At 39.6% G+C, this 27553-nt stretch overlaps 1 protein-coding gene across 1 annotated transcript in view; it reads right to left on the reverse strand.

Annotated features, from left to right (window-relative positions):
* Oseg6 (intraflagellar transport protein Oseg6) overlaps window positions 1-27553 on the reverse strand; it is a 152642-nt gene that overhangs the window by 23627 nt on the left and 101462 nt on the right. The window contains exons 17-20 of the mRNA XM_067156768.2: window positions 11452-11598; window positions 7544-7710; window positions 3944-4190; window positions 657-809 (exon numbers count right to left, since the gene is read on the reverse strand). Of these exons, the coding sequence (XP_067012869.2) occupies window positions 657-809; window positions 3944-4190; window positions 7544-7710; window positions 11452-11598 (714 nt within the window). The remainder of the gene's footprint in view (window positions 1-656; window positions 810-3943; window positions 4191-7543; window positions 7711-11451; window positions 11599-27553) is intronic.

The following is a 27553-nucleotide window of genomic DNA, read 5'->3' on the forward strand; positions in this document are numbered from 1 at the left end:
TTATGCACTCATATTGACTTATGAGGCTGAAACCTGGACAAGGACAGGTTGGAAGAAGAGTAAAATTCAAGCCAGCAAAATGAAATACTTAAGAAGTATGATAGGAAAGACAAAGAAAGACAAATTGCAGAACAAAGATGTGAGAAAGGAGGTCGGAATGGAAAACCTAAATGACAGAATTGATTTGAGTAAAGTAAAATGGTTTGGATGTGTTAAGAGGATGGAGGGGGAAAGAATACCGAAATAGATGATGGAGATGAAGGTCGAGGGGAAGAGAGTGAGACGGAGACATAGAACAAGGTGGATCGATTCAATAAAGAGGAGTTTGAGAAGAAGGAACCTGGACTGGGCCAGAATGATGGAGGAGAGAGGAAGGTGGAGAAGTGCCATAACATGTAAGGTGCTAGATAAGCAGAAAAGAGGAGGATGATGTGCATATATAGGCTCTGGCCTCATAAGTATCTGGATCCAGTTCTTCTCAGCGCCCAAATAGATAATTTCTGCCAGGAAAATCAGTTACCACCAGTATTTACCAGATGCCCCACCAAGTTATACAAAAGATGTCCAACCAGACACTAATTAAACATTCCTTTCAAGTTTTAATTGGTGCTTAAGAATAAGAAACACTAAGAAAAACAACAACAGAAAACTCCCACCTTGAGCATACCATCAGTTTCTCCCAGGAGGAAATCGATCACTTGACTGGCTAAATGGTCATCGTTGGCAGCACCCACGACGTCGATAGCCAGTGAAATAGCTGTGGAATCCTCAGAGTTTGCCTTCAGCACCTTCATCAAGTGTTTCAGGGCCTGTCATGAGGAAGAGAACACAGTTATACAACAAACGTAAGCATCTTTTACACTTATTTAAACAGTTTTTATTGCTTAGCAATTTATGTATTAAACGTATGGCCCCATCATGAATTTAAGTATGGTTTCAGGTTCTGGAATGGGTTTTAGTCACACTTACAATCACTACAGAGGAGTTATCTGACTCAAATATAACCGAGATACCTCCTAAAATTATTATTAACGAATACATCGCAATTGGGAAATATCCTGGTGGCAATGATCACTTACAGTAGCGTGATAATAAACTTAAAACATAATTACACTACTACTACTTTCCTTGAAGCATTTCTATGCATACTGTCTGATTCAGTCCTTCATATTCTTTGCCCTGATGAAAGCCAATGAAACTGATCTGATGTGTTCTTTCACCCTGTGCTAATAAGCCTATCTGTCATACCAATATATGAGCAACGACAACCAGATTGAACTTCATAGATGCCAGGTGTTTCAAGAGGTGGTTTTACTCTGACTGGTTGAAACAGGGATTTGAGCTTCCAGTAACATGTTATATTGAATGTCGAAAATGGCCCTAATGGATAAGAGAGTTAATCCGTTCTATATATATATAAAAAAAAAAAAAAGCAAAAAACAATCAGATTCATGCACAATGGAATCCTCAAACCAAAACTTACATCAAACGAAGAGGAAACAGAATCGTAACGGGTGATCTCATCAGATCTTGAGAATATACGTGAGAGTATTTCTTAGGTAAATGAAAGATGATTTGCTAGAATTGGACACACGGTGCAACATGGAGGCTTGTTATGGGACATACTGGAGGGAGAAAAACAGAGAAGCCCACATGACACATTCACAGAACAACTGAAACAAAACATGAAAGCTCATATAATTGAATGGATACATGCAAAATCGGTCTAACCATCAAATTTGTGAAAATTGAGTTAGATGCAACCACCTACTGTTAATGATAGATAGATAGATAGATAAGAAATGGGTGAGCCCTGTTTTTGCAGAGCTCCACACGTAGGTCTATGAAGACCCTTTGTGCCCCTTGAACGGGTTTGCCTAGTCCAGACCTAGTGCTCCTATAAAGGATACTAGTGTCCGGATTTTGGCGTTCCTGATGTCCTCCAGGCTCACAAAATGTGAGCCCAGGTATCGATGTCTAGTGCTTGCAAAAGCCTCGCACTGACATAACACATGCGCGGAGGTCTCCTCCTCCTTGCCGCATCTTCTACTCATCGGATCCTGGGTGATTTTTCATGATGTGTAGGTGTCTCTGTAAGGTATTGTGGCCTGTTAACAGTCCAACTACCATTCTCATTCTGGTCCTATTCAAATTCATTAGGACCTTTTTATAGCTTTGACTAGGCCCTTTGATAAGTTCACGTGCCTGTCTTGCTATGGTTAACCTCTTCCAAATATCTAGGTGAGACTGGTTTATCCATTGGGATATTGCCAGTCTCACACTTCGGAGTGACACTCCCAGGAAGGGCTCTGGTCCTGTGAAGGAACCCATTGAGCCCTGTTTCGCTAGTTTGTCAGCTTCATTTCCACTGATTCCTGTGTGCCCAGGAACCCATAATAAGGTACCGGTAACTGAGCTAAACTCACACAGCTGATCTAACATCCTTTGGCATTCCCATACCAGTTTTGATGTTGTTTTAACTGCACATAGTGCTTTTAACGCTGCCTGGCTATCACTACATATAGTGATGTGTCTTCTGTACTGTTAATGATATAAACTACATTTACTGGAGTGGGACACCATCAGGGAATTACATATAAAGAAATTCAAGACTGTGAATTTCTTGTGATATCTAACTCATCTTGACAGAATTGCAAAATCGGACCAATATCATATGATGGCGAGGCAGGCATCAATCTTTGAAAATGAGACAAAGTCCCTCATAGTGCACTGGCACTGCCGGTGGCTCCAAGTAGCCTACGGAGTGGCCTCTACGGTATGCACTAACCATGCGTCTTGGTAGGTGTGCTATTTACCAACTGATGAGCCCCCAAATTAGCACTCTGGGGCGAAACGCTGGCATCCAGGAATGAGTTAGCTGAAAAATGTATAATGTCCAATAATGGAGCAACTATAATGGCATTATAAATTTACTCATTCGGGACAAATATTTCAGGTTTCCTATGAGAATCAACATGTATGTCAATTGTAAATGTGAGGTTTTTCAGGCGTTTGCTCTATTTTTCGTCTTAGGTCTGACACTAGACTCATCAGAGTGGGATGTGTCAGACCCTGCCCACTGATGCTGGGGTGTATACAGGTGAACTTATCAGAAGCCCCATATAAGAGGCACAGTCTGATAACTGCATATGGGAGATAAAACTCCACAAGGGAATTATTGCCCGTCTAGCAATTCCGAATGGACATGCTCTATTGCTGGAAAAATATCTAATTCCCTCCAAGGGAACTTAGAATTTCCAACTGTAAATGTGTGCGAAAGTTAATACTATCGCTGAAAAATGGTAAAAGCATTTTTTTGTTTTCATGTTCTAGCCCAGTATTTTGTACATTCACCTCCGCGGTCAAGTGTGTTTATTCATGCTCCATGAGTAGACTGATGAGCTGCGACATTCGGTGATCCAAGGTTCGAAACCCGGTGTTCACAGCGTGGTTTTACTCTGGGTTTTTCTGCATTCTCTCCAGACAAGTGATGGGATAGTACCTTACTTCTAGTTCCCTGGCACCTACGCCATGACTACAATCAGCTATCATTTCTTCAATGGTCTCGATTATGATTAAGTGGCTGCATCAGAACATAATTTGTCCCACCCCTGTTGTGATTAACAATAAAACAGCTAAAGTTGTTTGGCAATGAAAAAAAAAAATGTTAATTTTATCCACCATAATTTAATTTTTTCCACCAGTGAGAAAGTCTCTTTTCCTCCAATATAAGAAAATTATGGTTAGCCCGATTTTGCGTGCATCCATTCAATTGGGCAATTAAAGAAGATGGTCTTCTGTCATGCAAGCTGGAGAGCTATCCTCAGAGGATCTGGATGGTTGATATGCTATGGATGATAATGATTATTATTATTATTATTATTATTATTATTATTATTATTATTGATAAATTTGTTTAATTACACAGGGAGAAGCAACATGCCTTGTGGTAGTCCCCAGCATGGTAAAAGTATTTCCCAGCAAGCAGGCTGTTCTTCTCATTCTCAAAGTGGAGTGCCAAACTGCGGAAGTCGTCGGGTCGGGCTTCCACGTCCAATGTGCTGGAAAGGACTTCTCCATACAGTTCCATCTGGGCATGTGTCCGGGCCATTTGGAACGCCTCGTCGTGACACTGTGACATCACCAGAAAATGAATGGCTGAACGATAATCATTCTGGCGTTGGAAGTACCTGTAAAAAGGAAAAAAATCTATTTATCTCTGAAATAGGACTGACTAATTTACTTATCAACAAGTACACATCTGAGTGCCTTTTAACCAGTTGAAAACATTACATTAAAATGAAAGTAAGTAAACTCTGCACAGGCCATTAAGACCTTTGGAGAAGGAGAACCATAACACCGAGGAAGTGTCTGCCTGGTTTGGGTCACGTAGCTCTCAACCTGCATTCAGGAGATAGTGGGTTCAAACCCACTATCGGCAGCACTGAAGATTGTTTTTCGTGGTTTTCCATTTTCACACCAGGCAAATGCTGGGGCTGTACCTTAATTAAGGCCACGGCCACTTCCTTTGCACTCTGAGCTCTTTCCTACCCCATCATTGCCATACGAACTATCTGCGTCTTGTAAAAAAAAAAGAGGGCACCTAATGGGACGGACTGGTCAGCTCTATGCCTTGCTGTCTTTGTCCCCAGGAATTAACGTGGTACACATTTCTGATTAGGCTGAGTGAACCGCAGGGTCATATGACTCTCCACAAATGGAAGTCCTGTTTCTAAGTTTTTCGGCTTCCTGAAAGAGAATTGAACCAACATCATTCCATATGAACTGATTACACCTTTTCCACCTAGGCTAGGCACCTCTCAGCAAAATAATATTAATTTATTAATACTTGAGTTTAGTAAAATAGTCAATTAAAACTCTCAAATAGACAAAAGGATTTTAAATACTTCTCCGGAGAGGCCTGATGAGGATGGGGCCCTACCCATGATGCAATCTAACGTTAAAGAGGAACTAACTAATGAAGGCTGAAACCCCAGACCCGACCGGGAATTGAACCTCAGACTCTCTGAACCAAAGGCCAGCATGATAACTAGTTAGACATGGGGCCAAATACTAGAAAGGAAGCCCATGACTGAATTTTTTTTTTTTTAAACCAATCTTCTCAGGTGATATGAAAACTGTCTCATATCAGTATACTGTCAGTAGAAAGAACAATACAAAAGGAGGCAGGAGAGAAGAAAGAAAACCACACATACCCCTCTTCATACATAGTCTCTGCCCTAATATTCTCTACCGATCTATTTTTCCTCAGTAGTAGTAGTAGTAGTAGTAGTAGTAGTAGTAGTAGTAGTAGTAGTAGTAGTAGTATCTAATTTAATGTAAGTTTTTTGCTATTTGCTTTACGTCGCACCGACACAAATAGGTCTTATGGCGACCTTGGGATAGGGAAGGTCTAGGAGTGGGAAGGAAGTGGCTGTGGCCTTAATTAAGGTGTGAAAATGGGAAACCACGGAAAACCATCTTCAGGGCTGCCGACAGTGGGATTCGAACCCTCTATCTCCCGGATGCAAGCTCACAGTTGCGCGACTCTAATCGCACGGCCAACTTGCCTGGTTTTTAAAAATATAAGTAAAAGAAAGGAAAACTCTAAACACAGGGTTCTGCGAGATCTCCAAAGTTAAGCAACGTTGGGTGTGGTAGCCTGCTGTTGGCTAGAGGGACAGAAAATAATCGACCACCCTGCCTCAAACAAATAGCACCTCATGGTAGCGATGATGATGTACCCCCTGTGGATGGGGGACAGTAGAATAACACCTTGCCTGACATAAGAGGTGGCTAAAAGGGGCCCCAGGGGTTCTTAACTGGGGAGCGTGGGTTCTCGACCACAGGGCCCTTAGCCGAGTCCTGGCATTGCTTCCAATTGTGCCAGGCTTCTCACTTTTATCTATCCTATCCGACCTCCCTTGGTCAACTCTTGTTCTTTTCCAACCCCAACGGTATTAGGTTCGCGAATCCTGGGGAGTCTTGACGCTCTTTGTGGCCCTTGTCTTTCTTTCGTTGCTACCTTAATTTTTTGAAGTGTCGGATCTCTTCCATTTGTTTCACCTCGATTAGTGCTAACAGGGGATGGTTGCCTAGTTGTACTTCCTCTTAAAACAATAATCACCACCACTGATGATGATGCTGCCTTAACATATTGAGTCTTGGCCCATTCTTCACCCCTCTGTTCCAAACACACAGACATTTTTAGGACTACTTCAATTCATTCTATAAAAGTACCCTTTTCTGGTAAAAGATGTATCAGAATTCTCAAGAGAAAGTGTCAGAAATTTTTAAACAACATATGTAATCTTCATGCACTACAACTTATATTTACATATTTAAAACAGTTTTTAGACTTTAGATATGCCACCGCCCTCTTCAGTTAGTTTTTGTGTTTTGCTGTCGTGTCTATCACAGAATGGTGACCATGAAGCAGCCATGTTTTAGTGTACTTAGTTGTGGATCAAACACAGTTAGAGGGAGTCCAACAACTTATTTTTTTTTTTTGCTATTTGCTTTACGTCGCACCGACACAGATAGGTCTTATGGCGACGATGGGACAGGAAAGGTCTATGAGTGGGAAGGAAGCGGCCGTGGCCTTAATTAAGGTACAGCCCTAGCATTTGCCTGGTGTGAAAATGGGAAACCACGGAAAACCATCCTCAGGGCTGCCGACAGTGGGGTTCGAACCTACTATCTCCCGAATACTGGATACTGGCCGCACTTAAGCGACTGCAGCTATCGAGCTCGGTCCAACAACTTTTATGAACAACAGTGAGGTTAATGTTTCCACTGACATGGAAGACTTTTCTGAAGTTACAATGAGGTCCATCTGGCAAGACCCATTTAACAAGCACCAGAAGAAGTAACTAAAAAACCAAAGTCGATATGTAATATCTCGCACAATTCAACACGACCCACCACATAAAGGTTCCAGAATGTTGATCCAATGTGTTCAGCAAGAAAAAATAATCCTGCATTTTGTACAGGATTATTGTGAAGATATTAAATAATCATTACTATATTCTGAAGGAATGAGAATCAAGGCTAGTTTTTAAAGGTGAGAGTTAACAGTATGTATCAATGCTACTACTTATATTTTCTAAATTTATATGAAAAATATCAAATTATCCCAAGAAAAAAATCAGCTTAACAAGCATAATAAGAATTAATGATAATTCCTTCCACAACATTCTCAATGTCATTTTTAGATCAAATGACTAAACACAGGTGAATAGCAAGAGAACATATGGAAAATAATTGCTTACACTTCAATCAAGATGGCAAGAGGAGATCTTTCCGCATGATACAGTGCGTTTTGTATTTCCAAATAACTCTCTAACTAGTCGATAGCAATACTAATAAACAGAATCACAGAGAAAAGACCAGTTAACATATCCATGGCAACCCATGGCCCAGGTATAGGTCGGACATGTGCTTTAAAGCATTAAGTGAATTTCTTTAAGATATATCAAAAGTTTTATCATCAAAGAAAGAATACTAAATAAAAGAACTTTGACATGGCAATGAAAACACATACTTTGCAACCATCTTGGCCCCTTCAATGCTCTTGGTTTCTTTAACAATGTTCACTGCATCGTGAGGGTTTCTGAGGTGATCCAGGTTGATTCGTACCACGTTATCCCAGTCTCGAGCCAGCTCGTAAGCTTCTGCAGCCTCTTTGTACTTGCCGTCAGCTTCCTTAGCCTAAAACAGAAACACCTTTCATATTATTTTAAAACAATAAGTACTCCATATAATTTTTGATAGAAAGATCTCTTGGCCATTATCTCACGCTCAGTCATAGACCTAGAACATTCAATTCCTTCCCCGGACAAGGGCATGAAAAGTTACTGAAACTGGTATCCTGGGATAAAGCACTCATAAATGCTATCCAACTGTGCGAAGATTGATTCACAAAGTTCAGCACAGAATGCAAATACCTAATCAACAGCGCCTGGACCAAATTACCGTGAATTTGTTTGGATGGTATACCAGTGTGTTCTACTAGTCATGCCAGAAACAAATTTACTTTCTAGATTCATAATAAACTCTATTTATCAGTTTATTCACATTAGCATTGCCCACCCTGAGAGTTCCTGTATTTGGCCCTAATTTTGTAAAGTCCCTCGGGCTCACATATATTGACCTATTTGGACCCTTTTTCTCCCTTAGTCTTCATTGTGTACAACAATCTTTATTTCAAACATTTAAATTTTGTAGCAGCAAAAGCAAGAACTAAGTTTTTTGTGATATTGCTTCCATTTACTCATTCATTTCTTTTCAATTACCAAACACTGAACATACATCTGAAAATGAGTAGCTATGAAGTAGTTCAGACGAGAAAAAAAAAACCCCAAAATATTTATAGACAAGATATAGGCTTTTGGGCTTACGCCGTGTCAAGAAAATAAGGCGAAATTCTTTAAGTTTCGCAGAGAACTTTGCTTTGCGTCACCACCAGAAGAAAATCTCGACTGTTCACGAGAAAGGCTTCTCAAGAATGAGGCTTGAATTTAGACTTTATAAGAGGCTGACGTATTTGAGCACCTTCAAATACCACCAGACTGAGCCAGGATTGAACCAGCCATGTTGGGGTCGGAAGGCCAGCGCCTCAACCGTCTGACCCACTCAGCCCGACACCATCAGAATCAGTCTGAGAGGGAGTCACATAACATAACATAACATAACAGTACACACATATGAAAGTATGACATAGAGACAAGCTTGGAATGAAACATCTGGTGATGAGGAACGTATGAATTTGGAAAATATCAAAACGAAATAACAATAGTGAAGGGACAGGGAAGGGAACTACCTACGTAAATCCTTAATGGTTGGCAACTACGTATTACTTAATTGATAGCCGGTGTCCCTGTTGAAATTGTTAGGATTTCTACGTATTTCCACAGCTTCCAGTATAATCCTGGAGCTGTAGTGTCTAGTGTGGGTAAGAGCTCGAGCACTTTGGAACACGGCATCATGACCTAACGATAAAGGGTGCTCAGCTATTGCTGATTTGTCTGGCTGGTTGAGACAAATATTCGTTCATGTTGCTTGATACGAGTACCAATGGACCTACATTTGTCCTTGGTTTTACCCAGACTGTGAGCAATTTTAGTGACGGTGCCAAACACGGTTATTATATTGTGTTTGCGGAGGACTTTGGCAATTCAGTCTGTGGTGTTGTGAATGTAAGGCAGGTAGGCAGTTCCGTTCACTTCTTCCTTCTGTGAGCTTTGCTTGGTCATTTCTCTGGGATGCAGAGCTGTATGAAACTGAAGTCGCTGTAACCATTACCCTTGAACGTGACTTTGAGTGTGTCCATCTCCACCTGGATATCTGATGGCTCACAAATTCGTCTCAGCCTCTTGGTGAGTGTCGTGAGAATGCCTTGTTTTTATGCTGGATGATGGTGAGAATCTGCATGAAGATAGCGATTTGTGTGGGTAGACTTACGATAGACGGTATGTCCTAAGGAGTCATCTGGTTTCTTTCTTACTAGAACATCCAAGAAAGGAAGGCATCTGTCTGACTATCTCCATAGTGAATTTAATTTAAGGATGTTGCTGATTTAGGTATAAGGTATACATATAGCATACCTCCCAACTTTTTAGAATAATTCTTGGATTTCATCGTGTGTATTGCGCAATGGTCTCGATGAAAAAAGGACAGCATAAAAGGCAACCATATCTACAGTTACAAGGTGAATTGACAATTAAATTTTAAATCTTAAAGTAAGGAAACATATTCACATTTACAAGAAAATGTAACAAACACAGAACAAAATGCATAATAGTTTTCCTTACTATCGGTAACATGAACGGAAATTCTATTTTATAGATGTCTCTGAACACTTGGAGATAGCGTTTGTTATGTTTTGTGGTCATAATGTGAAGAGAAAATACCAGAAACTGTTACGACACAGCTCTCTGAAATATACTCAACTCATTAAAATTATGAACTAAGAATGAATACAAATACACTTAAATACACAAAACTACCACATACATAACAGATCAGTACGTTTCATACATTATTAACATATGACATCGACAGGGGGAAAATCACAGAACAGCAAGAAAATGCACATGGCCTACAACCCCAATGAAACTATGCACAGAAGCACGAACCACACAATAAGAAACTCTATCTTTCGTCCTGATTAACAGATTTGCTAGCGTGCGCTAGTCTCTCTTGCTTGTAGGATGATTGCTGTCCTGAATTCTCAGGATGCTTTAGTGACTGGGAAACAGGATACACAAAGGCGACGGACGATACACTCGCAAATTAAGCATCAAATAAATATGCTTGAAAATGAGGTTGCGGAAATTACACAAGCGCACAATAATTTACCCTAGGGGAAGAGTATTGACTGTACTGGAGGTTATATTGGTCAAAAATACGAAGTAAAAATAAATTGGAAAATGAGTTAAAAAAATGAAAAGTTTGCGGGTAAATCGGAAGGGTTAGCAGGTATGATATAGGTATAAGCCCAAAAGACTGTATCATGTCTATAAGTATGGGCCGGGGCCGCGAAAGCATCAATGGCAACATTAAAATATTTATGTACATATAATCCTAAGTGGGAAGATACATACAGTATTTGTTGAAACCAGTGAAAACTAATTCATACAAAGCAAGTTTTTCAATCTGCAAGCGTGAATTTAGCTTCACACATGGCATAAGTAATGATTGTGTGCAGCACGTTCAAACAACAGATAGGCCTATTTAATAAATTTAAGAGGTCCACAAATTAATTTATCATGATGTTTAACCACTTGATATCTAAGCTTTATTTCTGGTAAAATTTTGTAGTTATGCAAGTGAACTCTTTTCAGGCCATAACAGTAATGAGAAAGACACTAAAAATTCATGTTAAGATAATTGGTTTCTTGAACTCTCCAAATACAAATTTAAACACAAAAAGCATTGAGAGTAAAGCTGTTCCCGATTTAAATTTTGGTAAGGTATGTGCTTTGTATACCTTTACTGAGTGCATGCAGAATGATTTACATACTGTTCACAACTCCAAAAATAGTGTTTTCTAGTGAAATTTTGTCGGGTCCATAATCGCCTGTATTTTTTTCAAAAAGGTTGGCAACACTAATTCACATTCTCCCATCCTAGAGAAACAAAAGCCAGGTGAGTTGGCCATGTGGTTAGGGGCGCACAGTTGTGAGCTTGCATCAGGGAGACAGTGGGTTCGAATTCCACTGTCGGCAGCCCCGAAGGTGGTTTTCCGTGGTTTCCCTTAATTAAGGCCACGCCCGGTCCCTTCCCACTCCTAGGCCTTTAATATTCCATCATCACCTTAACACCTATCTGTGTCGGAGCAAAGTAAAGAAAAAAAAAAAAAAAAACACATAAAAATTGGGTAATCACAGAGAAGAAAGAGTTACAAATAATTCGTGAGAATCTAACATGGAGTTATGTGACCAGACTAACCTTGGCATACTGGAGATGTATCTTGGGAGATGTGATGTTGGGCAGGAGTTCTCCGACCTTAGCCCAGTTCTTGAGACGGATGTAGGTGGAGGCTGCCTTGTCGAAGTACTGTCCTTTCTCGTACAGCATGGCAGCATCACTCAGCTGCTACTCAAAGGAAACAACCAAATGTCAGCTAGAGTCTAGAGTATCACCTTTAAAGCAGAGGGAGGGAAAACAAAGAAAGAAAGAAAGAAAGAAAGAGGGACTGAAGGAAGACGAATTAATAGTATTTCTATACAGGGTGGTTGGAAGCAATGTAACCCAGGTGTATGAGCGTTATGATAAATAATCTGATATCTCGCGCCATTGTCATTTTATCAGCTGCTGAAGTCAGGTAATCAGATCGCTTCACTGGCTGGAGAGCACCATCAAACACAAACACACCGTGGGTTTCAGTCTGTGTCACCGTAGCGCACTTGCTGTCGGCTCGAAGGTCTGTATTCAAATAACTCCCTTGGCAAAGATCTACAGCCGATCTTAAGCCACATGCAGATTTAGCAACGTCAAATCGCAAAGTCCATTTGAATTTGCCCACGAAGCAATCTGATTGCCTGACTTCAGCAGCTGATAAAATGACAAGAACGCAAATATCAATTTTTTATTCCCAAATTATTTATAGGTACACTCGGTTCAGGTTGTTTCCGACCACCCTCTATAAGTAATGGAAAGGCACGTAAGTGACAAATCAAGTCCTACGCAGAACACAGGAACACGAAGAAGAACACATGACAAGATATACCGGCAGACAAATGAAAACGTAACAGGGGCCAGAGAATGAAATCAACAAGATTTATTTCATAAGTAATCTCCGAAGTTATACAAGCACATGTCCCACTGTTTCACTAAGCAGTGAATAACCTGCTCATAGAACTCCTTCTACTGATATTGGAACCAGTTGCGAACATTGTCCATGTCTGATAGCTTCTAAATTGATGTTTTGGCTGATTTTGGGCCTATCTGGTGGTTGTGTGCAGAAACATACACATCCAATCAATCCTAAGCTGCCACTGATATGGATTTGTATCAGTTGAGCGTGATCTAGACACCTAGTTGCCAAATATAGTGTGTTCATTCACCACGTCGTTAAGATATTTTGCTCGGCACGTACGGTATTCAGTATGGTTCACCAACTTCTGCGTTTTCTTCAGCAATTTGTGTTTTTCATATTATCTCTAGTCTTTATCTCTCCAGCCTAGATTACAGTTTAGCACAGCATAAGTTAGTGCAATGGCCTACAGTTATTTAGAGGTTCAATAGTTCAGTGTAGGTGTAGTTTAATTTACACCCGTATGTTGGTTAGTGTATCTAGTTCGTCTGTATAAACCATGTCTCAGTGTAGTTCAGGAAAGACAAGCGGCAAGAAACTGACTCTGAGATCAGCGTAACCCGCACAAACACCCATCCCCACAGTGTCCGCACAGGTAGCAACAAGACAAGAAATATAGGTTTAAAAAGAACAAACAAGTGGAAGCAAAATTATCCAAAGGTAAACCAACACAAAAGGTACTTACCACAAATAAGACAAGCGACCAGAGGCCATGGAAAGAAAAAAGATAACGATCACTGTATGGTTTCAAATACTACAATAATAACACGTCCAGGTTCTTTTGAAGTAAATAAATATATTTAATCAGAGAAGGAAATAATTTTAAGATAACTCTGGACTCAGAACATCAACAGGAAATTTTAAAAAAAATTAAACAGAGAAATAATATCAAAACACAACTAACCTACGGTTCGAACCGGCCTAGTTCATTGGGACCCAATATGAATTTCATAACCAGCCTATCTTCTTAGTTATAAAATACAAATAAATTATGCTTCAGTTTAATTACCTTAGATTGAGTTTAAAACCTTCAGCGTCATAAATTTAGTTACTTGCATAAAATTAATTAATTAAGTTAATCTTTCTTTACTTGTAAAATACACCAACCAAAGGAGATACTAGGCGAGGAGTTTGTATAAGGTTTCTAAACCTCGAGCGAAACGAAGAAAACCAAGAAAAACCCAAAAAACTAGGGAAAAGGAAAAAATCAAGAAAATCACAACACGCGGGCGAACAGTAATACCAACCAACGGGTCAAATCACATATAGCAAATCGGCCCCAAAATAAAGACAACGGGCTTAGCATATAACTTTTCAGACATCACCGGAGCATGAAAAATACAATTTTCATTTAAATCATCAATTAAAGCAAAAGCCCACAAACGGCCAGTACATTTTCATCACAAACATCGTAATATCCATCCCAATGGCAACAACAACAATACAAGTACAGACCCGAGGGAGAGGACCAATAATAATTAAGATCACAACAATGCAATCAACAAACCGCACGAAAAGTTAAAAAAAACGAATTTCAGAGGAAAATTAAAAGCCGAAAGAAAAGGGGGAAATAACAGGCAAAAGAAGAAAATTCCCACCGGAAAACCTTACGAAAACTGCCTCCCTTAGTATCTTTCACAAAGCAACAACGTCTCCTCTAACTCGAGCTCAAGACATCACCTCTTTCCTTTTTTAAAAGGAAAATGCCAAGAGTTTCCAGAACAAATATTACAATCTTTGTACCACATTTTTAAGAGTTTCCAATTTTGAACAATTCTAAATTTTGAAATACTATACCAAACACGGGAACCGGTATCTAATCACAACATGCCGCCGAAAAAGTTATTATTATTATTAAATTCAAGTTCTGGTAAATGTTCGACGTCGTATTTCTAGGAGAGGCATAGTATGTGTCACCAACTCTTCGATGAAATAGTAGCAAAATGTCATTAGAAGAAAGGTTTCAAACTTACAGTCTTCCGGGTGGCGTTGAAGAAGAACGCTGTTACTTACATTAGGCCGAAGTTCAAAGTAATTTAATTTAGTACCAATACAACATCTGCGATGCTCTAAGGGGTTGTCCAGAGTAGAAGAAATCCATTAATTGGGCAATGCGCCCCCAAATATCCACAGGATTAGCCTGGTACGATCTTGAAGTAGCACAACATAGCAGAGCTATGTACGCACGTCTGTTCGGCTTCCATGTTTACGGCAGACAACCTCTCTCTTGCACTCACAACGGTAAGCGGAAGTTGACTTCATTCCTTGCGCAGGAGAGCTGCGCAATAAGTTACGGTCCGCCCAGAACTTTAACAACTCCTGGCAGAGAGTATTAACAAATAGTGACTTACAGCCACGACATAATTTCAAGCTGCAGAGCATAATAAGGTTTCAAATAAATAGTAACTTATCCTCTGTCGTAGGAGAAGGAAGCAGTTCATTAATTTAAGTTACTATGAGGATTAAGTCCATATCTCGCAGGGAGATAAAGTGAAATAATTTCCACGGAGATAGACTCCAACTCGAAAATGTCAAACAAGGAGACAGTGTATTAATACTGTCTCAGCCTCCCGCCCAGAAACCACACGTACACTCGTACTTTATGTTACACATACTGCGGTGGTCCAGAAGTATACTAAATTTTGGTGAAGGAGTCCATATGAGTAAACGACACACCGAGATAAGTTCACTTCCATGCACTCCCTTAACACGATTGCATTATGCCTCAGGAACTCCAACATACCAATGTATATGCCTTCCAATTGTAGTTAGTACCTTTAAACCCAATGCTTGTTTAGTTCAGATATTACAAGAATAATAACTCTGTTGTACTACACCAGCCACATAACCAAAATGTTGTTTCATAGATCACATACAGTAGATAAATGCATTATGATTACGATGAACTCCCGGAATAATCTTCTTCAAAAGAAAATTAATTTGCAAGTTCTTGGGTATTTTCTGTTACCATAATTATATCACCTCTATACCAGAATATGTTCCAGTTAACGAAAGGAAAATTCCCAAACATCAATTTTAAACCTTGAGATAGTAATAGAGATATTCTCAATCTTAATATCAGTTTTATTTATAGAGTTCCCATTTACCTACTAAGAAATGCAATCTTCTTGTTTCAATACCAAGATTAAACGAAAATTACCACCCGAAAAGAAAGGAACGCAAGGGAGCAAGGAACAGGGAACAAGAAAGGATCATAAATTGGTGTATGCAGTACTACATGATACCCAAGATCCAAGTATTAGCTTTAATTTAAATTTTTAACTTGCGCTCGATTGAACTAGGGCCCGAGTATACCACAAAATACCCCAAATAATGCATAACACAAGCAGAACCAAGGTAACCAGAACTAAACCCAACAAGTAGAACAGAACAGAGGCTGACCTTCAACACAGCAAGCTCGCAAAATTCCAAAGGTCACAACTACACCAGAAAAGATGCAAATGAATATCCAACAAATGAGGCTCAACATTCCATATACACCATGCATAACCAAGATGAACAAGAACAAGGAGAGGGAACCAATACACAGTCAATTAGCAAGGTTTCAGGTAAGCGAAAATAGGATATAAAATATGGAAAAATCCAAGGCTAAAAAGGTAAACAAATTCATAGCAAGGGAAGAGTAGGCAGGATCGGTTGGAGACCTCTTAAAGATCTTTTAGATGGAGGGTACGCGTTTCAGTTTGTCATCAACAACAGACCAACCAACAAACACCAAGCTACCAAAACTTACAGATCAAAATTAAGTACAACACAGGACCATAATTAGCTCCATGGAAGCAACGGGACAGAAATAGGGACAGGAGAAACTCAGGAGGGAACAAAATCTGGAATCAGGTAACTAACCTACTGCATGGAAACATAATCACAATTCATTCCACAAAGGGACACCCAATCAAATTAAAAGGAAATTTAAAACCTCAGATCAGAAGACCCCAAAAGGAAAATAACGAGCACTGACCAACACAGCGTACACTACCGGTTACCCAATAGGGTCTCAGCATTACCTGGTCTAAAAATATGTGACTTTCCGATCACACTGTCGCTCTACAGCCAACAGGTGCCTCCCCCTATCTCCCAGGGGAGCAGGCAAATAAAACATAAGTGGCGGAATACGAGGCAAGTCCATGGAAAATGCTCACAGAAGCATGAAGAAGGCAGTTCTCAACTAATAGACCCCATAATCTATTAGCAGGAAGATTCCAGTACCGACTAAGAGAATCCTAATCCGTCCCATACCAGAGTAGCAAACTCAAAGCACGGTAAGATGATCAACACCAATGTCAACAGACACCAAAAAACCACTGAGAGAAGAACACCATAGAGTGGCAGATAAAATTTAAAATGAGCATTACAGAAGAACCAAAAACAGATACGATGACATCAGATCAACCAGAAATGCATGGAGACAGGAAATGAAGAAACCATGAAACACGAAACCAGCAAGTTACAACAAGGCAAGATAGTTCCAAACGAGAAATAAATCCATGTGACGGGTTATTCCCAAATCTACAAAGGCACAAGGTAAAACATCAAGGCAACACATCGCCCATACCTGACATGCCATAACCACAATTACACACACTACAATAATAATAGTAAAACCATAATGACTACCCCAAGCCACGTGTTAGCCCTAAAAGGGATAAAAGGAATACACCATCCTCAACAACATGCTCAGTAATCAATATGCAAATCCCAAAATCAAACTTACGGTACCGTACACTTTCCTCCAAACACAGGATCACGACCAAACCATTACAGGCTAAAAGGAACTCAATCCTCAGGTGTTATGACCCTACTGCATCACTCAACTCCAAAACAATAAGTAGATAAGGTAAAGGGTTTCACAGAACTCACAACTCGAAATGGAACTAGGCAAATAAGGATAGGTTAAATGAATTTCGCAGAAGAAATATACCTAGACACATGATAACTTCAACAGGGTATCAAGTCAGGTATGCCGAGAACTACCAAATACAAGAACCTCCATATATCATCAAAAATTTACATCATGATGACAACAAGGTCACAAATTTCAGACAGAACGGGCTAGATTAATAATTCCACCATAGACAATTCACCAGCAGGAACACTTGAGGCAGGCCGCACGGCACAAATACTTCCAACCAGGTAACAAATACAACCGATAATAGGGTACAAAACACAATGAAACAGAGAACCACATGCAATCAATAGTTGGAAAAGGGTAAACAAGCAAAGACACTAAAATGTCCAGGCACGTGGCCAACAAGTCACCAACCCAATCACCGATTAACAGAGTTCAACTATAGCCCATAACTACCCAATAACAGATGACATAAGGTAACATGCCTCCGTCCACCACCTAACGACACACCAAACGGACACCAACAGCAAGACAAGGTAAAAATGGAAACCACTCATGCAAAAAGCACAGCCAAGTCTCGCACCTAGCACAGATCAGCAATCGCACAGGAAACAATGGAAACACATCACCACCGACTGGTTAAATAAAACATAAATGATGACTTCCAAGTAGATATAAGGCTCTACACTTTAGTCAAGTTCCCCACCGGACTAATGGTAACCAAACAAGATTAGGAAACATTTACCAGACCAAGTAAAGGTAAAGATTTTCGAGTTAACAACCGGCCCAAAATAAAGAAACATCACAGGCAGGATTAATTTCAAAGTTCAACAATCATCAAGAATTAAGTACTCGAAAGAAACAGGTACAGGCATGCACACAATCCCATTTAGGCCAAAATAGGTACCAAGGCATAATTTCAATCGCACAGAGCAAATATGAGTAACGCATACATGCCAACCACATAAACCAGGAAAGGTTTTAAACGGGTTCATAGGCACTAACGATGGGAGGATACGATGAAATGCCAAACAGTTCAGCAGTAAATCACACCCATACTGACCAGGCACAAGGTAGACATGCCAATAGTTTAAGTACATGCAAGGTTCGCACGCTGTTAGCAACGCAGTAGGTAAAATCAACAACGATAGTTTCTCGCAGAATGATTTTAGCACAGTCGAAGCATCATGTCAGGAAAAATAATTAAAATAATAGCAAACCTGGGAAGCAATATAAAACGTCAGGACAGATAATGTAATAAGTTCCCAGAGTACAGGCCAACGATCATAATCCAGTAAAACAAATAACGTCACACGCAACATATCCGAGCAAAACCAATAACTCGATTAAACACAATTAAAACCACAGATTAAATCATTTTCGCAGGTAGACCATGAAAATACTGAACAAATAACCACCAAGAAAATCACAGAGTACACGGCAAACTGTGGTACACTCGTAGCCCAAAGCCAATCGATTCGTGCTCAAGTGTCGGTCATTTCACAATTTTTAAGATAAATGATAATAAATTCAGATTTTAGAGTAGTTGATAAACTTCAAACTCACCAATTTACGAAGAAACAAAGAAGGGAATGATACAAGGCACCTGAAAGCAGTAAGGCAGGCAGGCGGGAAACACACGAACAGCAGCAGGTAGAGCAATACCAACATCACGTACACAATCCAAGAAGGTAGCACACAGCTCGACAGGGAACCGGACAAAACACCCCGAAGATATTAACATGAAACAAATTTTTGTACAGTTAAACAAGATGAATGCATTTCCTTTACATTTTTTATAGATATCTTAACATGCCTTTCATTACCCAGACACACCTTTTAAAACCATACAGTGACAACGTTAAGGGGATGCCAAGAGGGTCAGCTACGAGCCGACGAAACACAATAACACAAGGGACAACAAACAGGCGAGCAGTTCTGAAGGAACAGCTCGCATACCGCACAGAGCGAAGTGAAAACAAATGACAACCACGCTCTGCTACCACTGACTAACCCGCACAAACACCCATCCCCACAGTGTCCGCACAGGTAGCAACAAGACAAGAAATATAGGTTTAAAAAGAACAAACAAGTGGAAGCAAAATTATCCAAAGGTAAACCAACACAAAAGGTACTTACCACAAATAAGACAAGCGACCAGAGGCCATGGAAAGAAAAAAGATAACGATCACTGTATGGTTTCAAATACTACAATAATAACACGTCCAGGTTCTTTTGAAGTAAATAAATATATTTAATCAGAGAAGGAAATAATTTTAAGATAACTCTGGACTCAGAACATCAACAGGAAATTTTAAAAAAAATTAAACAGAGAAATAATATCAAAACACAACTAACCTACGGTTCGAACCGGCCTAGTTCATTGGGACCCAATATGAATTTCATAACCAGCCTATCTTCTTAGTTATAAAATACAAATAAATTATGCTTCAGTTTAATTACCTTAGATTGAGTTTAAAACCTTCAGCGTCATAAATTTAGTTACTTGCATAAAATTAATTAATTAAGTTAATCTTTCTTTACTTGTAAAATACACCAACCAAAGGAGATACTAGGCGAGGAGTTTGTATAAGGTTTCTAAACCTCGAGCGAAACGAAGAAAACCAAGAAAAACCCAAAAAACTAGGGAAAAGGAAAAAATCAAGAAAATCACAACACGCGGGCGAACAGTAATACCAACCAACGGGTCAAATCACATATAGCAAATCGGCCCCAAAATAAAGACAACGGGCTTAGCATATAACTTTTCAGACATCACCGGAGCATGAAAAATACAATTTTCATTTAAATCATCAATTAAAGCAAAAGCCCACAAACGGCCAGTACATTTTCATCACAAACATCGTAATATCCATCCCAATGGCAACAACAACAATACAAGTACAGACCCGAGGGAGAGGACCAATAATAATTAAGATCACAACAATGCAATCAACAAACCGCACGAAAAGTTAAAAAAAACGAATTTCAGAGGAAAATTAAAAGCCGAAAGAAAAGGGGGAAATAACAGGCAAAAGAAGAAAATTCCCACCGGAAAACCTTACGAAAACTGCCTCCCTTAGTATCTTTCACAAAGCAACAACGTCTCCTCTAACTCGAGCTCAAGACATCACCTCTTTCCTTTTTTAAAAGGAAAATGCCAAGAGTTTCCAGAACAAATATTACAATCTTTGTACCACATTTTTAAGAGTTTCCAATTTTGAACAATTCTAAATTTTGAAATACTATACCAAACACGGGAACCGGTATCTAATCACAACATGCCGCCGAAAAAGTTATTATTATTATTAAATTCAAGTTCTGGTAAATGTTCGACGTCGTATTTCTAGGAGAGGCATAGTATGTGTCACCAACTCTTCGATGAAATAGTAGCAAAATGTCATTAGAAGAAAGGTTTCAAACTTACAGTCTTCCGGGTGGCGTTGAAGAAGAACGCTGTTACTTACATTAGGCCGAAGTTCAAAGTAATTTAATTTAGTACCAATACAACATCTGCGATGCTCTAAGGGGTTGTCCAGAGTAGAAGAAATCCATTAATTGGGCAATGCGCCCCCAAATATCCACAGGATTAGCCTGGTACGATCTTGAAGTAGCACAACATAGCAGAGCTATGTACGCACGTCTGTTCGGCTTCCATGTTTACGGCAGACAACCTCTCTCTTGCACTCACAACGGTAAGCGGAAGTTGACTTCATTCCTTGCGCAGGAGAGCTGCGCAATAAGTTACGGTCCGCCCAGAACTTTAACAACTCCTGGCAGAGAGTATTAACAAATAGTGACTTACAGCCACGACATAATTTCAAGCTGCAGAGCATAATAAGGTTTCAAATAAATAGTAACTTATCCTCTGTCGTAGGAGAAGGAAGCAGTTCATTAATTTAAGTTACTATGAGGATTAAGTCCATATCTCGCAGGGAGATAAAGTGAAATAATTTCCACGGAGATAGACTCCAACTCGAAAATGTCAAACAAGGAGACAGTGTATTAATACTGTCTCAAGCGAAGGATTTACTTTGTAGGCCATAACCTCCTTGCCTGCCTGCTGTCATTTCTTGATGGATACAGTACTTCTGCATCCATCTCTTGGCACAGGCCAGAGTAAAGTGTAGCTTGCACCGAAGTCCCAGTCAACATCCATGGCTGTGACAATATGGAAGCTGCTGGGGTATGGGTAGTGCTGAGTAATGACATTCAGAGTATGACTAGTACATCTGAGTGTTATAAAAGGTGCTGCTCACAGGGTCAGTCGTGCTGCAATAGTACTTTCTGACCCAGTGAGGAAAGCAATGGCAAACTACCTCACTCCTCATCTTGCCTAGTACGCCTCATTTTGGTGCGGCCATTGGTTTTTGGGGTTTACTTAAAACCGCATAACCATTGGTGGTGCTATTTGAGGATCCAACCCTCCTGCCTGTGCCAGCCATTACCTGACAGTAATTTGCTACTTCCTCATTTTATTTTATTCTTAATAATGCTTTCTCGTTTTAGTGTCGGATGCTGTTAGTAAGTGCATAATGCCTCTTTGAAGGTTTTGTGAATTTATTTTTGTAAGCTGTGGTGGGATAGAGAACTGGAACTGGATGTTGTGCGTTGCAAGAAGTTAGAGTTTGGAAATGTAAAAGTTTTTTTTTAAATTTAACATATCTGAAGGATTTTATTTTGTTTATAATATTTTGAGAAATGAAGAATTAAGAACTCTGGACTTTGCTGGAATATTTGTTTATGTAGCTGAAATATGTGTGTAATAATTTTTCTTCTAGGCAAATGGCAAGAAATGTTGAACTGTATGAACATTGCGAGATGCAAGAAGTATTTTGATTCAAAAATTATGTAACTAGTAAAATGTAATTTAAGAAAACCTCAAGATTGGATTGTTAACATTGCAAGAGTGATAGTGATTTGTATATCATGATGTAATTTGGTAACATTTAAAAAATGTAAAGGGGCTTTAATTTGGAACAGCCTATATCGCACGCGCGGTTAGGGATGTTGAAATAAGTGATGTAATTTATCTAGCGTCTGTAGACAGGAAATGAGCATATATGGTCATGCGAATGTATTGGCAAACGAGAATCTAGTGGAAATTGTTTCTTATTGGTTGATTGTAATCGGGCCATATCCGGTCTTCTTGCCGGCTTTGGAAAAATGATGCGTGTGCTCGGCGTCATTTTCCATCCGACCGCCCTAGCGAGCATTCGCGCTCGAGGGCTACCCTCCGAGGTAAGTGTTATTGCAGTGCTATTTTCATGTTATCAATGTTTTCTGATTTCGTTCGATTTAATTTAACTCCTTTGCGTTTTGGTGTTTTCTTGCTTTATGTAATTTTCAAAGTTTAATATTCAACGTGTCTGAGTTTGCCCTAGATTCTCAATCTCGTAATTTAAAGTTTTTCTCCTGTCTTTTAATCAACTATCCTTTCATTTCTGTTTTGGTTTCGTAATTATTCCGTTAGTCAAATGTGTAAAGTATCTGCCGCTCTGTTATGTAACTTAGTCTCTTGTAATTTTTTTAATTTGTTATTTTTAATAGAATTGAGCTAGAGGGTGTTTCATGTAAGTCTTTTCTCCCCCATAACGTTATATGTTCCATAGACCTCGTAGGGCTTCCAGCAGCTTCCACATCCTGTCTTAGTTGTCATTTTAGGCCTGCAAGTGTTTTCTATATTTGCTTTAATTTTGCGTATTTAAAAGATACTCGTCACGCTTCTATGCTTTGATGTCAATACACCGCCACTGCGTTATTTACAACAATTCCCTTAATCATATTATTAAGTATTATATTATTTACTACCGGTATTACTATTTTATTATTATTATTTTTATGTGTAACCGTAATTGTCCCGAATACGGTTACAATTTTCATGTGTGATTCATTACCTTTTCTGAGTATGGTATTATATTTTACGAGGCCTACGTGCTGCGGTCGTATTGTGTCAGCTGTTCTTGTAGCAGTAGAGCACTGGCAACATAGGCAAAGCAATGCTCCTGTGTTCTGCAAACTGCTAATTTAGAAGTAAAGCCGTGCGGAGTGTAATTGTCCAAGTAGAATCACCTACCCTTTAATGCCTTTTTTCAACGGATAAAGATATGGAATTTGCATGGTGACAAATCAAGGTTATATGGCAGATGGTTCACTCAAAAAGGCATTGAAGGTATCGCACTTCTACTCGGACAATAAAGTCATGGAATATGTTTGCGAATGGTTCCGATCTCAGCCAAAGGAGTTCTACGACCAGGGTATTCACTGCTTGGTGAAACAGTGGGACAAGTGCTTGTATAATTTTGGAGATTACTTTTGAAATAAACTGTGGTAATTTCATTGTTGACATAATACCTTTCCAACTAATCTGCTGGAAGGGAAAATCACGGGAAAGAAAGTCCGAGGACGACCAAGGAAAAAGTTCCTTCAAGACTTGGCACAGAATCTTCATTATGGTTCCTACAATGAAATGAGATGAGGACCTGAGGACAGAGAACAATGGTTGCACAGACAAGGCACTGTTCCCTGTTCAGTTTTTATTTGATCTGCCCATATACAACAGCCGGACAGTGTGGGAGGAGAGACAAAGACAAAGAGGAGACAAGGACAAACATGAAAACAAAAGAACAAGAACAACCTTCACATCTTCATTTATTCAATTTCATTTCCCTGTGCCCAGCTCCTGCCAGGTCGTGGTGTTTACGGCACTTCTTCACAGTTGCTTCTCCTTCCACCACTCCTCTTCAGTAATTGTATTTCATTCCAGACTTCTTTTTCTTCTGATCTTGACAAAGTCTATCCATCTTGCTCTGGGACTCCCTCTTGGCCTCTTTCCATCTATCTTAGCCTATAATACTTGTTTTGCTATCTTACCTCCTCTATCCTTATAACACGTCTCCATCCTGTCACTCAGTTTTTCTACCCCAATTTCTTTTCTTTTCTCTCCTTGTCTTCCCTACCATACTCCTCAGGAACTTCATCTCACTGGCCTGAATTTTACTCTCATTTCTTGCTGTCAAAGTCCAAGTCTCTGATGCATACATCAATACAGTAAAACCTCATTAATTCGAAGTCGTTGGGACGCAAAAAAAGGACTACGAATTACGTGATTTTGAATTAACCGCCAATACGTACTTCAGAAATGTCAACCCTTGTGGCATCACAATATATTCTAAGACCCGTTACTGCATACAATTAACATTGATTCACAGCTTAAAGCTCTCAAATGCCATGGAAAACAACTATTTCCAAAATGTATCCAACAAGGTGCATTTCCAGTATTCAAATAATGCACTTAGATAACTCACCGGCAAACATAACCTCACGCAATTAAATCAAAAGAAAGAAAACATGATTCAAAGACGAGGAAAACTCTATACTGGCTCCCCTGTTGCAAGTGCTTTATTAATTGGATTACTGTACTGTATGCATTTTAGATGCCTTGTGCTTGCACAAAAGTACCCGATGCCCTTAAAACATGGCGGCTTATCGAACATTACAACAACAGTACAGTGACTATACTTGTACGATTTCCAGCCATGGCACTTCTAAGATCCATTAATGCGTGCAAACACCTTGATTCTCAGTTTAAACTTTTCAAATGCTATGGAAAACACTATTTCAGAAATTTATCCAACAATATGCATTTACATTATTCAAATAATGCACTTGTATAAAACAATGGCACAAACATAACCTCACGCAATGAAAGGAAGAAAAACACGATTCAAAGACAAGGAAAAATTATGCTGGCTCCCCTGTGCAAATGCTTTATCTTTTGGATTACTGTACTGTCTGCAATTTTAGATGCCTTGTACTGGCGAGACATGGAAAGTGCCCGATGCCCTTAAAATGTGGCTTTTCGAACTTTCCTATGACAGGGAAAGGAAGTCTTTCGCTTCTGTGTGCAATGCATAGCAAAACAGTACATTTCCCGGCTGGCAATTCTCTCCTTTAAAACCATAAGCCCATATGGACTCAGCATTAAAAAAAAAAAAAAAAAAAAAACAATGCAGTTTCATCGGCATTGACAATATTGTTTGGTGCGTACGAATTGATTATAGGCTATAAGCCATGCTTTTTCACCAACTGTCGGCATCGCCAGTGTTCGCGGATTCTACCTCTCTGCACACTTCCTGCTAGGCCTACGTGATATTGTGGTGTTCCTTAAAATGCCGAATACAAAAAATTACGATTCCGCTCGAACATAGCAGATATGAAGCACACTGTAGACTCGCGGAAGTAGGTGAAAGAGCCCAAAGTTACCCCTGCATGTTCCGGAAGACGTGTTCTTTCATGACGCGGAGAAATTTTGAATTTAAATTACTCTGTAAAGTACTATTTTTTTCAAAATGTAAAGGCAGTTTTGAATTAAAAGTCTGAATTTCGGTAATGGGACCGACATTGTTCTTTGAATTACGAATTATCCGTATTTCGAATTAAACGATTTAAATAACATGCAAAACCATACCTCATGTTTCCGGGAATGAGAGCCGTTTTGAATTAGGCGAGATTATGAATTAACCGATTTCGAATTATCGAGGTTCTACTGTATAAGGGAATAGTACAACTTGTACATTATCTCTTTGCATTTCATAAGAACTTCTCTGTTCCACAACAAGATCCTTACATGCTGGTAGAATGTATTTCCCGCTTGTACCCTTCTGCTGATCTCATTACCCAACCTTGCATTTTGCATTACAGTAGAAGTCCGCTATAGCGAGTACGGTATATAACGAGAACCCCGTTATAACGACAAGTTTTGTATGTCCCTTCAAACGTCCTACATTAAACTGTGTATTATCCTTTGGTTACAGGGAGAGCCTTATCACTGACGCATCTGTTATTACGAGCGATTTTTCCGTTACTGATATTTATGCACCCCATCGATTAAGTTGTGTGCGATCGATCACCTTCAGCATCGTTTCCTCGCTATGTCCACTAGCGAGCTCTCTCGTAGACATTCAAAGGCGATAATACCAATATATATATATTGGTATTATAAATTTACTCATTCGGAACAAATATTACAGATTCCCTATGGGAATCAACATCTGTATTATCTGATGGCCAAGCAGGCATCAATTTTTAGTAGTGAGGCAGAGTGTCTCATAGTGCATTGGCACTGCCGGTGGCTACAATTGGCCTACGCAGTGGCCTCCATGGTATGCACTAGCCATGTGTCTTGGTAGGTGTGCTGGGTACCAACTGATGAGCCCAGCCTAGCACACGAGGGCAAAACACTAGCAACCAGGAATGAGTTAGCTGGAAAATTTATAATGTCCAATAACGGACCATTTATATTGGTATTATAAATTTACTCATTTGGAACAAATATTACAGATTCCCTATGGGAATCAACATCTGTATTATTCAAAGGCGATGTCGGAGTCTACTAGTAATACCCGTCAACTCCTGTTCCATAAAGAAAATTCAAAATGAAAGATTACACGTTTTCGTAATACAGTGATACAAGTACGGTTAGAAGGAAACTGAAATGTTTGCCACGAAGCCTCTGGAGTTGTAGCGTATTTCTCCGAATCCAAGATGACGTATATTTCTCAGAATCCTGTGTAAAAAATTAAGGGTCATCTTGCATTCGCAGCCTAACAGTTATGTACATCACTGGCAACTATTGCTTCTTTTCGCATCCGCGCGCGCACTCAAAACTCGCTGACAATAAACAACGGCCTCTTTATTATACATCACATGCTGCGGCAACCGGTTGTACAATGCCTCTGTGTAACGTCACTGCATCTCGGGAAAGAATGAAAAGGGAATGACGTTCTATTAGCCTCTACAAAAATGTTTCTAAAATCTGCAGAATCGCAGCAAACATGCGAGTCTTCGAATTCTTAGAATGGTTACGGCTCAGTGGCAGAGTTATAATGCGTCTACAGTACCTAATGCTTAGTAAAATTTTTTATAGACAGCAGGGATATTTTCGTGATGGATTGTCATATTGTAAGGATACGCGGAACGGGTATTGCCGGCAAATTTTCAACGGGTTCTCGTCGATATTATGATGTCAATTTTCAGTTAATGTTTGTTAAACACTCGGAAATGTAGAATAATCATGGAGCCTCAAGTAAATAAGGCATAGGCCTAACTAAAGCTATTATTCGGCGTTAGCGTGAAGATGAAGAGAGCTAAAAAATGCGTACTATACAAAAAATGCATTCAGTGGCCCGCAACAAGGATGCTTCAATGAAGTCGAAGATGAAATTGTGAGGTATGTGCTCAAAAAACGCAAGGGCGGAATGGCCATACCCCGGCGCAGTAAAGTGGTTCGTTGACCTTCAACGCCCGCGATTAGGCCTATACATCGCTAGCCGCTGGGGTTGGCCGAATCCGGCAAGCAAGAT

The sequence above is a fragment of the Anabrus simplex genome, chromosome 12 (genome assembly GCF_040414725.1).
Source record: "Anabrus simplex isolate iqAnaSimp1 chromosome 12, ASM4041472v1, whole genome shotgun sequence".
In the NCBI taxonomy this organism is placed as follows: domain Eukaryota; kingdom Metazoa; phylum Arthropoda; class Insecta; order Orthoptera; family Tettigoniidae; genus Anabrus; species Anabrus simplex.